Source organism: Centropristis striata, chromosome 9 (assembly GCF_030273125.1).
Source record: "Centropristis striata isolate RG_2023a ecotype Rhode Island chromosome 9, C.striata_1.0, whole genome shotgun sequence".
Classification (NCBI taxonomy): domain Eukaryota; kingdom Metazoa; phylum Chordata; class Actinopteri; order Perciformes; family Serranidae; genus Centropristis; species Centropristis striata.
In genome coordinates this window covers 5267828-5286500 of record NC_081525.1, presented here as the reverse complement: position 1 = coordinate 5286500, position 18673 = coordinate 5267828, and the positions used below count along the sequence as shown (strand labels likewise).

The 18673-nt window shown below is 36.6% G+C and overlaps 1 protein-coding gene across 1 annotated transcript; it reads right to left on the bottom strand.

The window, feature by feature from the left end:
- Positions 1-4529: 4529 nt before the first annotated feature.
- Positions 4530-16503, bottom strand: LOC131977286 (flavin-containing monooxygenase 5-like). The gene is made up of 10 exons (XM_059340519.1): positions 16028-16503; positions 14287-14427; positions 12863-13051; positions 11331-11496; positions 10408-10550; positions 9737-9933; positions 6872-7019; positions 6060-6267; positions 5452-5524; positions 4530-5344 (listed from the first exon to the last, which is right to left on the bottom strand). The coding sequence occupies exons 2-10, from the start codon at positions 14416-14418 to the stop codon at positions 4930-4932; spliced, it is 1671 nt and encodes a 556-aa protein (XP_059196502.1). The 5' UTR covers positions 14419-14427; positions 16028-16503; the 3' UTR covers positions 4530-4929.
- Between the last annotated feature and the right edge of the window lie 2170 nt (positions 16504-18673).

Sequence of the window (18673 nt, the reverse complement as noted above, 5' to 3'; positions counted from 1 at the left end):
TTGTTCTGGTCAAGAATATCTAATTAAAACTTAATGAATTAATTATTTATTTATTGAAGCCTATTATGGTGAAGAAGGGTCATAACATTAGGGTTCGCTTTCTAAAATCCAGTCCAGGTTCAACTGTGTCCCATAAGTTGTTGCAGCAATTTTTGGGTTGATACCATTTGTTACACACATTTGGTGCTCAATAATGCAATTTTATTCATATCCAGAATGGATAAAAATGGTCAGAGAAAAACTCCAGAATATAACATCAATATATAAAGACCTTTTGGAACAACATAGAAGAATCAATGCTGAGGTTTGGGTTTAAAAACTTTCATTTTGTCATTTTGGAGATTTCTGTATTTTCAGCGATTGGATGACGAGCACTTCTGTTCTACAAACTGCTGCTCTGAAAAGTAACAGGATATACAACTGCAGCAGTCGCCCTCACATGCACTGAGCTATTGAATGCATTTGGTCACAAGCAAAAGTTTAAATAATGGCTTGTTGCAACTTTGCTTTAACAAAATACCTCTTGAAGACAGACAGATTTCTTTTCTGTCTAAACTGTGTGTTACTTTGAGCTTGAAAGCCGTTTCACCCCAAAACAAGTAATCAAGAAAACTGACACTCAGTGGACACTACAAAGCCCGATCCCATTTTCCAGTCTTTCCTGAATCACTAACCTGTTTTGCAGCACAGATAGGGAGCAGCCGAAGAAATAATGGACACTGCACAAATTCAAGACCGTTCAATGCTTTGTCTGCAATCTGACCTTTAGCATATACAGTAGCTGGCAGCACGCCCACAGGTCCCTTAAGGCGAAAAAAAAATGCAGTTTTTGGAAACATTAAAAGGGAGATTACCTATCTCCAAATAAGTCACTCTATAGGGTCTCTCTTGAGGACAAGCGTGATCCGCATGACTGTCAGAGCTGGAAAACACTATAGTTCAATCAATCAATCAATCAATCAAACTTTATTTATAAAGCGCTTTTCATACATATACATGCAACACAAAGTGCTTTACAAAAAATAAGATTAAAAACAAACAATAATTTCACATTACACTGTAATTTCCCAGCTTGGGATAAATGAAACTGACAAAACCCACCCCCTTCCCCACATACACATCTTAAATTGCATTAAATGTCTTAACGGTCTTGGGCCATCTTATCTATCGGATATGCTTTTATCATATCAACCCTCGCGGGTCCTGAGGTCCTCTGGCACCGGCCTTTTAATTATTCCAAGAGTTAAAACTAAAACCTACGGGGAGGCTGCATTCAGCCATTACGGCCCGCGCCTATGGAACAGCCTGCCAGAGGACATCAGGACCGCAGAGACTGTTGATGTTTTTAAAAGGAGGCGCAAGACCCACCTGTTTGGTCTAGCTTTTAACTGATTACTCTAGTTTTTATCCTGTCCTGTTGTCTTTTAGCCTTTTAGTTTTTATCCTGTCCTGATGTCTTTTAGCCTTTTAGTTTTTATCCTGTCCTGATGTCTTTTTGTCTTTTAGTTTTTATCCTGTCCTGATGTCTTTTAGTCTTTCAGTTTTTATCCTGTCCTGACGTCTTTAAGTCTTTTAGTTTTTATCCTGTCCTGATGTCTTTTTGTCTTTTAGTTTTTATCCTGTCCTGATGTCTTTTAGCCTTTTAGTTTTTATCCTGTCCTGTTGTCTTTTAGTCTTTTAGTTTTTATCCTGTCCTGACATCTTTTAGTCTTTTAGTTTTTATCCTGTCCTGATGTCTTTTAGTTTTTATCCTGTCCTGATGTCTTTTAGCTTTTATCCTGTCCTGATGTCTTTTGGTCTTTTAGTTTTTATCCTGTCCTGTTGTCTTTTAGTCTTTTAGTTTTTAGCTCCAGTGTTCCTCATGGGGGCCTCCTCACTGAGGGGTGTGTGTTCAGTCTGCCCGTGGGGATGTGGTCTTGGAGACTCCCTGGGCCCGGGGGACTAGGCGGCTCTGCACCATGTGTGGAGTCCGCCCCGGTCTACCCGGGTCCTGGTGGTCTCTGTGACGGCGTCCTCTATGGCTGTGGGCTCTGCCACCTCTCAGTGTGGATGCTCCCACAGGTTGCTTTTTCCTCATCTGGATCCTCGGTGCCTTGCCATGTCTCTACACTGTCAATCAATATGTGCTGTGTGTGAGTCTGAGTGTGTGAGTCTGAGTGTGTGCTTGTGTGCGTGCGTGTCTATGTGCGTGTGTGTGTACATACAGATGTGTATGTGGGGATGGGAGGGGTGGGTTCTGTCATTTTTATTGTCTGTTTTTATCCTTATTTTTTGTAAAGCACTTTGTGTTACATTTCTATGTATGAAAAGCGCTATATAAATAAATAAAGTTTGATCTGTATGTACACATACACAAACATGCACACACACGCACACAAACACACACTCAGACTCACACACAGCACATATTGATTGACAGTGTAGAGACATGGCAAGGCACCGAGGATCCGGATGAGGAAAAAGCAACCTGTGGGAGCATCCACACAGAGAAATTTTCCCTAAATGTACTTCCATCTCAATGCATCAACAGAACTTTACATTTTTTCACTGAACTTATTACACACCAGTTCACCTCCAGAGAATGTTCCCTAACATTTCCAACCTTTTTTATAAATGTAATATTCACAAAGGTACATTTATCCACTTGTTTTGGTCATGTGACCGCATCCAGACTTTCTGGAAGGGGGTTCACTCTGTAATCACTGGTAAGGTCACTGGTAAACAGTTTTTGTTGACTCCTTTCTACTTAATCATGCTCCAGACAATTTCTCGGGCATGGACACCAAATCTCTGTCGATAAATCTTTTGTTTTTGGCTAAAAATGTGTCTTGCTGCAGTGGTCAACTCCCCAGATCCCTACAGTCGACATGTGGATATCACAGATTTCTGCTCTTATTCCTCTCGAGAAGTTGACTCATGACCTTAATCACAAATCGGACAAGTTCTGGAGGATCTGGGAACCATTGCATTCCTTGTTACAGAAGCTATAACTCTTCATCTGTCCCTGGAAGATCAGGACTGCCCTTTCATTTATTTTATGTATGTGCTCTTCGTTTACCTGTCTCCTATCGTCTTTTTATTTACTTACTTATTTTATGTAAAAATAGAAATATATAGCACTTCTTTTGTTTTAGTTTTGTGTTTTTTTTGTCTGGTTTGTTTTTGTTTGTTTCTAACGTTTGTGTTTATAAAAATGAAAAACTAGTATTAAAAAAGGGAGATTACCTCAAAATGCATTGTAACACATTGACAATAATAATTAATATAGGTTTATTAAGTTTGTAAGGCAATTGTTTTTAATTGAAAATCAAAGTTAACTTTGAGGAATTAACTATTTTTTAAAGCTTTAAACCAGAAAAATTACTGAAGCTTTGTCTTTATCATTACAATGACTATTGCAGACAATAACTTGGGATACTTTTGGTCTAAAAATCTAATGATTTTATGATTATCATGCAGGCTACACTGCTGAACTAAAGTAACTCTTATTGGTAATAAAGGAGAGAGTGAACTTTTACAAGCTCTGCCAAACCTGGCAACCTAAATGTTAATGTGATATGTCAACAAGCATGCTGTGATTACACAATCATGTAGTGCTTTGTGTTATTCATTATCTATATCAGTCTGGGTGTATTTTTCTGTTTAACTTAACCTCATACATAATTAAAACATGTTAGTATTACTCTCAAATATTATTATTATTATTCTTTTTTATTCTCTTAAAATTTGTTTACAAACACCATTATCAAACAGATAAACTTTAACTGCTTTAGAAAAACAATTCATAATTAAAAAAAACAACTCTTGACTGATTTAGAAATCAGAAAAAGTTTTCAGTCCTGTGATTTGAAATGGTTGGACTACTTCCTCCAATCATGGACTGTACATTTATTCAGATAGAGCATCAGTTTTGGTCAAAACAGAGTGTGCAAACAGCAATCCCTTCTCTAGAAAGCAAATAGGCAAGGCAAGTTATATATGGATTAATAATTAAACTTAAACAATCATATTAAAACAGAGAACTGATAATCGAAAAAAAACATGAAATGTAGAAGATTTGCCTTTCAGCTTTCCTTTTCTTCATTTCCCAGCATTGCTTTTAAAGCCATAATAAATCTTTTAAAAAGTGTCATCTGTGATTTTCCTTCATCGGATTTTGCTTCAATTATATTTTTCCCTGATATCTTCAATGCAAATTAAAAACATTAGACAATCTTTGTCCGAGAGTACTGCACTATAAACGCTGGCATTTACAGTGGCTCTTTAATATCCACTGACACTCAGTGGACACACTACTGACAAAATTATTTGCTGAATTAGTTCAGTTACTTCAAAGAGGATGAATACTTATACAATAATTTATTTTACCTTATATATTTTGAATTAATTGACATTATTTTGTAAAAATATGTTTTCACTTTGATATTAAAGAGGTTTTTTTGCATTCTTTTTTAAAAAAGGCCAAATTATATTGACCATGATTTCATGTGTAAAAGCAACAAAAGGGTGAAACATCCAAGAGGGAGGAATACTTTTGCAAGCCACTGTATCATCCAACTTCATCTGATTTTTTGAGCGCTGTATGAAGTCACTATGATATCTCAACACCACACTACAGAGAGAAGCAAAGATCACGTATCTGGAGATTGTATGAGTATGAATACAAGAATAAAAGCTGTAGATTAATAGATATTCAATAACTAGTGTGAGAATATAACTTTGTTAGTAAGAGATCCCAGACCAGGGTCCAAGTAATCACAGTGGGATATGTTGAATATGTTTAACCACCATGAGGTGACATCATTGACTAATGTATATTTATTTATATATGTCCATTACTGGGGTTGGTGTAGTATAGTGTAAAAACTGCATAAATTAGTGAATACTGTGTAAAAAGAGCAACATCTGTGTTGCAATGAAAATTGCACATCAGTATGAAGGCAGGTAAACCTTCATCTTGTCCAACAGTGCAGTTGGATCCTGGAGGAAAGCTGGAAGGTTGTTTCTGTTAACGTAGACAGCTAAGCCCACAGCAACAGCTGACAGAATCAGAGGCCACATAAAGGACCTCTTGGGTTTGGGATCATTACAGGGCCTGGTCTGCATGGGCTGAGCCACCCTATCCCACTGGGTCAGGATGGCCTGGCGGGCTCCGGCCCATTTCCCCGGCCCTCTGAGGCGATACTGGTACGGAGAAATGGGACCAAACACAACAGACAGTCCCAGCCTGGGATCAGTCAGCAGCAGCTTTGGGATGTTGGGTTTAACTCCCAGCAGCTCTGCTATCTGATCCATGTAGTTGACATAGTCCACTTGGATGGTGTGTCTCTGACTGGTGACGTACCTGAAAGAGAGACCTGAATTCAACATGTTGTGCCTGATAGAATTGGAGCATTTTAAACCCAAAATATGTAAATAATCATAAAGTTCTGAGTTAATCCAGTGCAGTACCTTTTAGCCATCATGTCCTTCTTACACTGGATGTCTTTTTGCATGGAGGCCATTGGGGGGAGCTTGAGGCAGCCTGTTAGAAAGGAGAAATTGTGCCAGAGTGATCATCTCAAACAAAACCAACCTGGTCTCACAGGAATCCGTGAAATAGCCACGGATTTGCTTAACTCAGAATCCGTGGAATAGCCACAAAATCACTCAAATTTCCGTGAAACTGACACGGATTTCGCTACAATGCAAGTTAATGACATCCAACATAAAAAGTGATTATGTACATTCACTGAGTGAATATTTAGAAAATAAAACATATATTTCTCGCTAGAAATGTGATCAAAATACATTTTTATGCAGAAACTAAGTCAAAATATTGATTTTTTCACTAAAAATGAGCCATGTTTTTTGTTCTGACCACCCGGACCTTGAAAGTCTGCATTAACTTGCATTGTAGCGAAATCCGTGTCAGTTTCACAGAAATTTGAGTGATTTTGTGGATATTCCAGGTATTTTGAGTTAAGCGAATCCGTGGCTATTTCACGGATTCCTGTGAGACCAGGTTCAACAAAATATACTTCTATTAAAAAGGACTGAATGATGATAACCTGTTTTACCTTTAAAGACACGTGTGGCCCACCTGGCCTGGATCTCAGAGATGGGCATAATGGCTCCCAGTGGCTGCACCAGACCAATGATGGCCAGAGTGGGGCGCTCCAACTCAGGAGGAAAGACAAACTTGTACAGAGAGGCTTTGTTGTCTGACACTGAGACCACATGTGAAGCCAAGAATGGAAAGGAAAACCTGTAACCTGTGGCAAACACCTGCAAGACAGAGGACTCATCTCAGGCACAGGTCAGCTTATTGTAAGTCGCTTTGGACAAAAGCGTCTGCTAAATGACATGTAATGTAATGTAATGTCAGCTATACTGCTGTGTGTGTGTGTGTGTGTGTGTGTGTGTGTGTGTGTGTGTGTGTGTGAGTTTGTGTGTGAGAGATTGCTTCAAGGTTTGAATTGAAGTCTTACAATTTTTGCAAATTCCACAATTATAGAATTGGCTTCTTAGAAAAGTATCTAATTTTCATTGTTTTATGTAAAAGTAGGTCCCCATTAGTCACCAAGTAATCTGTGTGAAATATGCTAATTAATGTAAATGATGTACCCTGAAAGCATGTTTACTGGTTTTTCCGGATGATTCCATAAAGCCTGATTAAAACATCACTTCATCATTTCAGAGGTTTGAAGGTGCGTATAGGCTAACTAAGCTATGGCAAGTTTACTCATTTTTTTTCAGCTCTCTACAACCTCTAGAAAGGGTGGTCCCCACAAGTGATGATTAAAACTGGAGTCCCCATAATTTATGAAAACCAGTATGTGTGTGTGTGTGTGTGTTTGTGTGAATATACACTTTTATTCATGAAACTTACCACCAGGTCAACATCTTCTACAACACTTCCATCATCGAACTCCACACTGGACCCCTGAAACCTGCGGATGTTGGGTTTCACCTGAACTGTTCCAGATAGGATGCGGTTGGGAAGCTCATCATTCATTGTGGGATGCTGGCTGAACAACCTGAGATGCATATTCAAACAGGTTAGTTATGTCTCTACAGCCTGATGAATAGTGCAATTATTTTAATTAAAACAAGAACAAAAGTCTACGGCATCACAAGTGACAGTATTGAAACCTTAGTTCTATGAGGACAGGTGTAGTTTGTGACTGAAGTCTGTGTGCAATACTCTCCTTCAATCATGAGCATGCATAAACGCAGCAAGCCAATCAGCATGTGAGTTTTTCTTCAGCACCACCCTGACGACACCATCTTGTATCCTAATGTGCAGACTGCCATTAACATGTGTTCAACAATCAGTCTATTATATTTAGCATTCTTTACTAAGCAACAGTGCCTCCCAAACACCCCCCATATTGACAGGAACGATCAAAATATTGATGGATTTTAACAGTTATTACTGCCATGCTTTGTAAGTTGTACTTTTGGGGAATAATCATGTTCTTTGGAATCTGAGTCACGCTGTGGGCTACAACTTTAGCCCTGTTTTGGCCCAACTTGGCACCATTACAGATATGCCAAATGATCTATTGCCAGTTTGATTTGGGGCACACCAAACAGTGCTGATCATGAAATGGGAAATTCGGTTTAAGCAGATTGTGGTGAACCATTTGCCTGGCTGAACCATTTAACCAAGGGAATGCCAGCATAATGACCAAAAAAGCAGGTGAGCTGCAAGTAGGGTTGTCAAAAGTATCGATACTCAAAAAAGTATCAATACTAAAAAGTTGTATCCGGATACGATACTCATTTTCAAAAGTATCGATACCCCCAGTATACACAGTGTCAGTATACATAAGCATAGAGTTAATAAGTTTACATAAATTGGTTGGTGACTGAAAAGTGTTATTTTCACAGACTGAAGCAGAGAAAAGTTGACCTGCAACCAAACAGCAACACACACAGCTGAAAATTCTAATTGTTGTTGTTTATTGTATTTATTTATTTTTGCACAACCTCAGACCTGAAGCGTATCATAGTTGCAGTTTCTTTTTGCATAACTGTTTTTTATTATAAATATTTAACCTGTGGTTCTGTTAATATATAGTAGTTTTTTGCAGTTTTTTTTTTCTTGTTAATGAAAATATTTCTGTTAAATGTTTGGACCTTTGTTTTTATCCTTGTGGTATCGAAAATGGTATCGAGTATAGAATATTTTCCTGAGTATCGGTATCAAGTTGAAAATTTTAGTATCGTGACAACCTTAGCTGCAAGGCCTTCATCAATGGGGTTACACCAGGATGTCTCCATGCAACCATACACTCTGAGACAATCCACAGACATGCAACCAGGGCTCTTGTCTTTAGCAACTGCTGCCGGGATGATGGAGAGGGGGCCAGATGAAAGCTGCCCTATGTACAGTACAGGCCAAAAGTTTGGACACACCCATCTCATTCAATGCGTTTTTCTTTATTTTCATGACTATTTACATTGTAGATTCTCACTGAAGGCATCAAAACTATGAATAAACACATATGGAATTATGTACTTAACAAAAAAAGTGTGAAATAACTGAAAACATGTCTTGTATTTTAGATTCCTCAAAGTAGCCACCCTTTGCTTACTAGAATATAAGACATGTTTTCAGTTATTTCACACTTTTTTGTTAAGTACATAATTCCACATGTGTTCATTAATAGTTTTGATGAATCTACAATGTCAATAGTCATGAAAATAAAGGAAACACATTGAATGAGAAGGTGTGTCCAAACTTTTGGCCTGTACTGTATATGGTCTGCAAAGAGGCACTTGAAGCAGTGGAATTATGAACCTGTGGCACCATCAGTGGAGAAAGCAGATCAGTGGGAAAATTGCTGTTCACTGAAGAGAAAAACCATAGGAGTGCTGCATGATGTACCCTGTGTATAAAGGTAGGTACATCCTGATTTTGCCAGCTACATTTATGCAAGTTTCTGTGGAAGAATGCAAGCTTGTGATTGGAGGAGAGCATTAAACATAGAGTCTAGTGGAGCGGAGTAGGGCGTAGCCTGTATAAGCCCAAAAACACTTCCCTTTCCTGTTGGTGGTCCGAGGAAATGTCAAGGGAGTGCATTGGTGGTTTCGCTCCACTGCTTGAGAATCATGAATAACTACAGCAAGTGTGATTTGGCTCATATTTGCAGTGTCAAGCTAAGCTACAGCTGTAATAGACAGAATTGTAAAAACAGATAAAGAGAACCTGGTCTCACAGGAATCCGTGAAATAGCCACGGATTTGCTTAACTCAAAATCTGTGGAATAGCCACAGAATAACTCAAATTTCCGTGAAACTGACACGGATTTCTCTACAATGCAAGTTAATGACAGTCATATCCCGTGGCTATTCCATGGATATTTGTTCCTATTGGTTTGTTCCAAGTCACGTGACTTTTAAGATCCCGGCGGTCAGAACAAAAAACATGGCGGACAGTTCTCTCATTTTTAGTGAAAAAAATCAATATTTTGACTTAGTTTCTGTATAAAAATGGATTTTGATCACATTTCTAGCGACAAATATATGTTTTATTTTTTAAATATTCACTCAGTGAATGTACATAATCACTTTGTATGTTGGAATAGCCACGAGATATGACTGTCATTAACTTGCATTGCAGCGAAATTCGTGTCAGTTTCACGGAAATTTGAGTTATTCCGTGGCTACTCCACGGATTTTGAGTTAAGCAAATCCGTGGCTATTTCACGGATTCCTGTGAGACCAGGTTGGATAAAGAGTATAGTACCTGTGCTTTGGCTTGAGGTTGTACAGACTATGATCAACTCTTTGGTTGAGGATTTTCTCTCCTACACTACAGACAAAACCAAAGGGAAGTAAATCCTGCAGAGCAGTATTCACTCTGTTAAAACCCAAATCAAGGGGCAGCCCGTTGTCCCAAACTCGATTTAAAATCCAGGCTCCTCTTCGAGTGCTGAGGTAAAGCTGAGAAAAGAACACATGGTCATTAAACTGGTACATTAGAAATCTTCATTAGAACCCAGATTCTGAAAAATTTTTGGACACAGTGTACAACATAAATAAAAACATCAGACTGTATCATAAATATATCAGTTTATAATTTAACATATGCCAAAAGGTATTAGTAAATGATCATATTCTGTGTTATTTGCGTTTCAGACCTTGTCCCATCTTTAGGAATTGGGATTGTAATATCAATAGTTTGCAAAAAATTAAGTATTTGAAATATTAATATAGAAGTTTAGTGGACTCATAATAGGGGGTTATATCTGTCAAATGCATTTAGTGGCACATTATTTCACTAAACTCAAGTTTAATACTTTCTGTGTTTCCTTTATCTTCAATTTAACTTTCAGGTTGTTTGGCTTATTGCTGTACGGTGGATTTATTCAGCACATTTTTTTGTCTGACTTCTATATGTAGGCATTTCCTTCAAACCTGCTTGGTGACTCTGCTCAGTTCCACTGCGATGTCTCCTCCAGAGTTTCCTATTCCAATCACGACCACCTTTTTATTCCTCCACTCCTCAGCAGTCTTGTAGTCTCTGCTGTGGAAGTACGTTCCCCTGAAAGAGTCAATTCCTGAAAAATTAAGATAAAAGACAAAGACGTGTGACGCTACTCTCTTCCCTCTTCGTATTGCTAAAGCACTATCAACGATTTAAGCTGAAGGATTGTAGAACCTGATAATGTAATAAATTCTCGATAATGTAATAACCCCGATAATGTAATAAAAATCTGCACTTGAGTCCACTGAAAATGTAATAAAACCTCATAATGTAATAACTTCCCGATAATGTAATAAAGTGCATTTCCCAATAATGTAATACACTTTTTTTTTTTTTTTTACCAATAATGTAATAAAGTATAACATTAATGGGAGGTTATTACATTATCAGGTTAGCCTTCATTTCCCAAGTCCTGATAATGTAATAATTCCCCAATATTGTAATAATTTAACAGCAGACCACCCATTACTTGGGTTCAAGTGGTGATACTGTGTATCAACTCTAGCTCAAGAGCTCTAGCGCCACCAACAGGTCAAAGTTGAATGTTTATTAACTTTTGACCCGTTCATCCGTTTTTCACAAACGAGGTATCCATGACAACGAATGCATTCAACAGCTTCTTGAAATCTAAAGGTGCTTGGTGTTATACTTTATTACATTATTGGTAAAAAGTGTATTACATTATTGGGAAATGCACTTTATTACATTATCGGGAAGTTATTACATTATCAGGTTTTATTACATTTTCGATGGACTCAAGTGCAGATTTTTATAACATTATCGGGGTTATTACATTATCTGGAATTTATTACATTATCAGGTTCTACAAGGATGTATAACCTGTAAAAGTCACCTGGGAAGTCATGTAGTGGCATGTTGGGGTGGCAGTGATGTCCAATACAGATCAGCACAGCATCAAAAATGTGCTTCTCCTTTTTGCCATCCTTGTTCTCTGTCTCAACATCCCACTGGCCGGAATGAGAGAAATCGGATCTCTGCTTCACCTGCAGGACTTTTGTCTGAGCAACAGAGAGGCAGAATCGGACAACAATTTGCTAACTGTACAAAGGCTAAAACAGACTTTTTACATTTGATACTAATGCTACCTAGACATCAGAAGACTTTGAAAAGATTTGGAAAAGACTCCTGGAAAACTATCAGCTCACATCTAAAGACAAGTGTTTAGAGTTTTTAGTCTCACACTGAGATTTTAGACGGACTGTGAATCTTGCAGGGTAACTATCTACAAGACTACAACTAGATTATTTTAGCATTTTTTCCCATCATGCTCTTAGTAAAAACTTACAAAATGTAGAAGCAGCTTTTGGCTCCAGCTGCTCTAGTGTGTGCAGTGGTTTGTGTTGAAATAAAAAGAATAAAAAAGAAGAGAAGACGCCAGAAAATGCCCCTCACAAAGCTGAAAAGGGTTTTTTTGTTTTTCTGACATGAAAAGTTGACTATTTTACAGTAAAAATAGATATCAGGAAAAATAAAGGAAAGGAACATTTAGAAATGAATTCATGATATACATTTATGTCCTATCTAATTATAATTTGTCTAACTGAATAATTATATTTATCAGTTGTATAAACTTTCATTTAGTTAATCATACATTAATCATCGATTATTTATTACTTATTCATGTACACATTTATTTATACATTTTAACTGGGTCTCCTTTCTGTTCTCTTTACTAAGAAGCAGCGCCCCCAAAAATCCCGCTTGTGGCCGTAAATATATGACATCACTATATTTTTTTTAGGACTGAGCTTACTAACATTATTGTGATGTTACTTTTTCCTGTGGAAGTGGCTTTACTGGCCGGTCTGGAACCGGGGACCTTTCCCCCGCTCATCTATTGGTTGGTGATTGTGTTACGTCACTGCGAACCCAAGACTAGGAAAAGACTGATATGAAACAGAGCAGATTACTACCTTAAACTTAACCATGGAGAGCCATGACTCCAGTAAAACTCCTAGATTTACTAAAGATTTTCAGTTTTTAGTCTGGGACTGTGGACATCTTTTGGTGTAAGTCCAGCATTAGGTGAAAAATGTTGCAGAGAAATCCAACTCTAGGCAGGAAGTCAGTGAAGCATGTTTACTATTAAAGAACTATAGGGGGAAAGTGTTGTGCTGGGACTCTTCACCCGTGAGCGTACTCCAGTAGCACGTCAGTACACACACATATTGTTCAACACATGCTGATTCTAAGGACCCCTAAACGTAAACATAGCTGCCCTGTAAACTGCCGGACTCAAACAGACTGAACTAAAAAGTGCCTGAATAAATTATTAACCTGTTTAAATCAACATTATCAATATAATCAAATTAACAGATTAATAGGGTGTATTTGCTGGTCACAAAGGGAATTTATAACACTTACATTAAAGCGTATGTGCTTGGTGAGCTGGAAGCGGTCAGCGTACATCCGAAAGTAGTCCATGATGAGAGAGTTGTGCATGTAGTTCGGGAAGTGTCCAGGAATGGGAAAGTCACTGAAACACATCATCTCCTTGGAGGTGTTGATGATGACAGAGTGGTAGATGCTGGCCCTGTCTGCCTCAGGATTCTCCTGCAGGAGAATACAACAAGGCAATAATCATCACAACTTTATGAATACATTTTAGAAATAAAATAACTTGATTGTTCTGTATAAAAGGCACATATGTCTGCACTTGAGTCCATCGAAAATGTAATAAAAGCTGATAATGTAATAACTTCCCGATAATGTAATAAAGTGCATTTCCCAATAACGTAATACATTTTTAACCAATAATGTAATAAAGTATAACACCGAGCACCTTTAGATTTCAAGAAGCTGTTGAATGCATTCGTTGTCATGGATACCTCGTTTGTAAAAAACAGATGAACGGGTCAAAAGTGATTAAACATTGAACTTTGACCTGTTGGTGGCGCTAGAGCTCTTGAGCTAGAGTTGATACACAGTATCACCACTTGAACCCAAGTAATGGGTGGTCTGCTGTTAAATTATTACAATATTGGGGAATTATTACATTATCGGGACTTGAGAGATGAAGGCTAACCTGATAATGTAATAACCTCCCATTAATGTTATACTTTATTACATTATTGGTAAAAAGTGTATTACATTATTGGGAAATGCACTTTATTACATTATCGGGAACTTATTACATTATCAGGTTTTATTAAATTTTCAATGGACTATATATATATATATATACAGTACAGGCCAAAATTTTGGACAAACCCTTCTCATTCAATGTTTTCCCTTATTTTCATGACTATTGACATTGTAGATTCATCAAAACTATTAATGAACACATGTGGAATTATGTACTGAACAAAAAAGTGTGAAATAACTGAAAACATGTCTTATATTCTAGTAAGCAAAGGGTGGTTACTTTGAGGAATCTAAAATACAAGACATGTTTTCAGTTATTTCACACTTTTTTTGTTAAGTACATAATTCCATATGTGTTTATTCATAGTTTTGATGCCTTCAGTGAGAATCTACAATGTAAATAGTCATGAAAATAAAGAAAAACGCATTGAATGAGATGGGTGTGTCCAAACTTTTGGCCTGTACTGTATATATATATATATATATATATATATATATATATATATACATATTTTTTTTAATATATCATTATTTCTCTGAAATAAAGCAAAATTTAAATCTAACACTTTGTCACAAGTTAAAACAGACATCAAGGAGTTCACTTTTAATTATAACTCAATCTCACCCAAAATGTAGTTACTGCAGTTAGGCTTTGTAGGGCAGTATATAAATAAAATTGAACTGAATTAATTATTAACACCGACCTTAAACCTCCACAGTCCACCGATGTCATCGCTGCTCTCAAAGCAGACAGGCTCCAGCCCCTCATCCAGACAGGTCTTGATACAGGTCAGACCTGAACAACCTCCTCCAATCACAGCCACACGACGAGTCATCCTTCAGCTCTGGACCAGATCGGGCACACAAAAAGTTTAACCCTTTATCAGGCAAAGAACTATATTTGGTAACTTCAGGTAATATTCCGAGAAAAAAATTGCAAATTTGCTAGATTAAAGTGGCAAATCTACAAGAAAAAAAGTTGCAGATTTAAGAGATTTAAAGTGGCAAATCTGCGCGAAAAAAGTCGCAGATTTACAAGAAAAAAGTGGGAAAAAAGCAACCTTTTTCTCCCAGATTCACCACTTTAACCCTTAATAGGTCACTCATTGAAATACTTGCAAATTCCAAAGTTCAACCCTAGAGAATATTGGAGGATATTACATACAGCCAGAATGTGTAAAAAACATACTAAAATAATATTTTGAGAAAAAAATGCATGAGATTAAAGTGGCAAATCTACAAGAAAAAAATGTGCAGATTTATGAGATTTAAAGTGGTGAATCCGGGAGAAAAAAGTTGCCTTTTCCCCACTTTTTTCTCGCAAATCTGCAACTTTTTTCGCGCAGATTCACCACTATAAATCTCTTAAATCTGCGACTTTTTTTCTTGTAGGTTTGCCACTTTAATCTAGTAAATTTGCAACTTTTTTCTCAAAATATTACCTGATTCTATAGAGTCAGGTAATATTTTCTATATTTAAGGTAATATTTTCTATATTTGGTAGTTATAACTACCAAATATAGTTATTTGCCAGATAAAGTGTTAATCTGTAAACAAGAAGATGCATTCACGGACCTGCAGCCTCCCTTTTCCTTGCTATAAAAATTAGGATACTTTTTGCAGAATATCTGACTAAAATTAGAGGAGAAACTGTCATAAAGGACACAAGTGCGTCCTTTAATTTAGTCCAAGCTGGCGTTGGGAACATTTATCTTTAAGTTTGATCTGTGCCACACCTAATCAAAGCTCAAGTTAATATGTAGCTAGTTACAATCAACTCTTACTGTTGTGAGGGATGTTTTTACATGCAAACCCAACCAAACCAAACCTACTATTGCAACCACCAAACTTTGATTTTGTTGTTTGCCACTTTAATCTAGTAAATTTGCAACTTTTTTCCCAAAATTTTCTATATTTAAGGTAATATTTTCTATATTTGGTAGTTATAACTACCAAATAAAAAGCAAAAAGTATCCTTATTTTTATAGCAAGGAAAAGGGAGGCTGCAGGTCCGTGAATGCATCTTCTTGTTTACAGATTAACACTTTATCTGGCAAATCCCCTTTCCCTTTATTTATACCAAATAAATATAAATAAATATACCAAATAACTATATTTGGTAGTTATAACTACCAAATATAGTAATATAATAACTATATTTGGTAGTTATAACTACCAAATATAGTTATTTGCCAGATAAAGTGTTAATCTGTAAACAAGAAGATGCATTCACGGACCACGAAACTTTGATTTTGTTGTTTAATGCGCCACTGAACATGCATATTAAAAACAGTTTACGCCCTGCACGCGCGGTGACAACAATCTCCAACTACTAACAGTCGTCGAGTTCTTTTTAAAAAAATATATGTTTTTTGTCTTTTTACAGGACTTTAATCATACATGCATGCATTTAAGACTAGCGATCTGTAGCAGTATGTAACTTACCTTTTTGCGATTCGAGGAAGAAAACAGCTTTTCCCCGTGCTGAACGTTCCTCAGCAGTGGGCGGAGTGAAAGAAAAAGGGGCTGTGCACATTTATCAGTATCCTGATTCCTGAAATGACCCCTGAAACTGTGTCAGAGGTTGTTTTTTTCACTAGTGGAAAACGTTGGGAAAAGCAAACACAGTAAGCACATCTGATCGATAACAACTTACCATATGCAAGGCTATATTTAGCAAGCTTTAACAAGCTTTATCTTAAACTATAATTCAAAATAGATAATATTCAGACTGGGAACCAATGATCACACGGGTTCAAAGTCTGCAGTTATACCAAGATCATCCAATTATAAATACTATTATACATTATTAGAGGGTAGTGGACATGCAATTAAACTAGTATTTAAACCACATTTTGCTGCAGGTTGCTAGTAACTTAAAATAAATAATAAAACTATAAATTCACATTTGCATAGGGATTCAAGTAGTCATTTTTGGTTGTCATTTTCTCCCTACAAACTACAAACAGTTTTGGGACATAAAGGAAAGGATTTTTTAAACCTCTGAAGTCCAGGAAATTTTGGTTCAAATTTGTCAACTTCCTATGCATTAATTTTCTCTTCTCTGTTCAGCATCTTTCAGTCTGTCCTTACATCACATGCATGGCTCCTTTTTCTCCACACAAACTTGGCTATCAGTCAGATTTTTCATTTTATTTAATCAACAAAGTTTAAAGCTGCCAGGAACCGAAAATACAAACAAAAGACACAGGTGTCTATGGAAATGCACCACCTTTTTAAAAAAACATTTATACACAAAAACAGCAGATAAAATAATAAATAATACAACTACAAAACAGTCTATTTGCATGTAAATTAAAAATAATAAATAGTTAATAATAATTAAATAAATAATAATAATAATAAATAATAAATAGATAATAAAAATAGTTTTCATTGTAGAAAGAAAATTCACATTTTTAAACATAAATGTCACACTGTGAAAGCTCCTATGATTGCACTTTCAACTGGCTTTCTCAGCTTGTCTACATATCATATATAAATAAAGTTATTACTGTGAATAAAACGTGTATTTTCAATAAATAGATGGACTCCAGAGGGTTAACTTTATATTTTACTTAATTTTTTTGTTTTGCTTCTCTAATGTAATGGAACCCTTTTTCCCCATCCTGATTGTTGTAAAGCTATCAATGAGTATCAATGAGGGCTGCCAGCAACCTTTGTGTAGTATATGTGCTAAAGAGCAAGTGCAAACACAGTGACAGCAGCATCATGGACACACTTCTCAAATATGGAGAAATGGAGTGTAACTAGTACATTTACCCAAGTGATGTACTCAAGTAAGAGTTTGAGGTACTTTTTACCCTCCAATTTCCATTTTATACAACTTTACACTTCAACTCCACTAAATCTCAGAGGCAAATATTGTACTTTACTTATTTTTTTTACTCTATTTATCTGGCAGCTTAAGTTACTTTTCCGACTAAAGTTTTCAATCCTCTTCCTGGTCAGTGAAAACCACGTATCTCCAGATGTGTTGATTTTAAATGCTTGTGATGAACTGAAAGATGAAGAACTGAATCTTTAATGTATTTAATTTATTTGAATGTTGTTTTCATGTAATGGCACAAGAGGGAAGTCAGATTAAAAACCACACTATTTGATACATGCAGTAAATGTACACTCACTGGCCACTTTATTAGGTAGAAGCAACTGTTTGTTATTGCAAATATCTAATCAGCCAATCACATGGCAGCAACTCAATGCTGAAGTTCAAAGTGGCATCAGAATGAGGAAGAAAGGAGATTTAAGTGACTTTGAACGTGACACGGTTGTTGTCTGAGTATTTCACAAATGGCTGATTTAACAACCATCTCTAGAATTACAGAAAATGGTCAGAAAAAAGAGAAAATATCCAGTGAGCGGCAGTTCTCTGGGACAAAATGTCTTGTTGATGCCAGAGATCAGAGGTCAGAGGTCAGAGGAGAATGGTCAGACTGGTTTGAGATGGTAGAAAGGCAACAGTAACTCAAATAACCACTTGTTACCACAAAGGTATGCAGAAGACCATCTCTGAACGCACAACACGTCCAACCTTGAAGCAGATGGGCTACAGCAGCAAAGACCACACTGCCACTTTATTAGGTACACCTTGCTAGCTATTAAAGTGGCCAGGAAGTGTACATTTGTCATTTGTCTACCAGGAAATGCTGCAGATATGTCAGAATTTCAAAAAGAAACACAGTATAGCCAATAAGACCAAGATCTGTTGTAGAACCTGAAAATGTAATAAAACCTGATGATGTAATAACTTCCCGATAATGTAATAAAGTGCATTTCCCAATAATGTAATACACTTTTTTTTTTACCAATAATGTGATGTACACAACAAAACATGTTCATGTCAGCTGTAGTGTATTACCTGTAGATGGATTGTAAGCACTGCCAATGTTGGTGAAGACTTTGCTGTATTTCAGTATGATGTCTGTGTTGTATGGTCCAACATTTTTTGTAGAAGGCCACCTTTGGCCTTTTAGTACTTTTTAAAAATCATTTACCCTTTATCGAGCGAAGAACTATATTTGGTAACTTCAGGTAATATTTCGAGAAAAAAGTTGCAAATTTACTAGA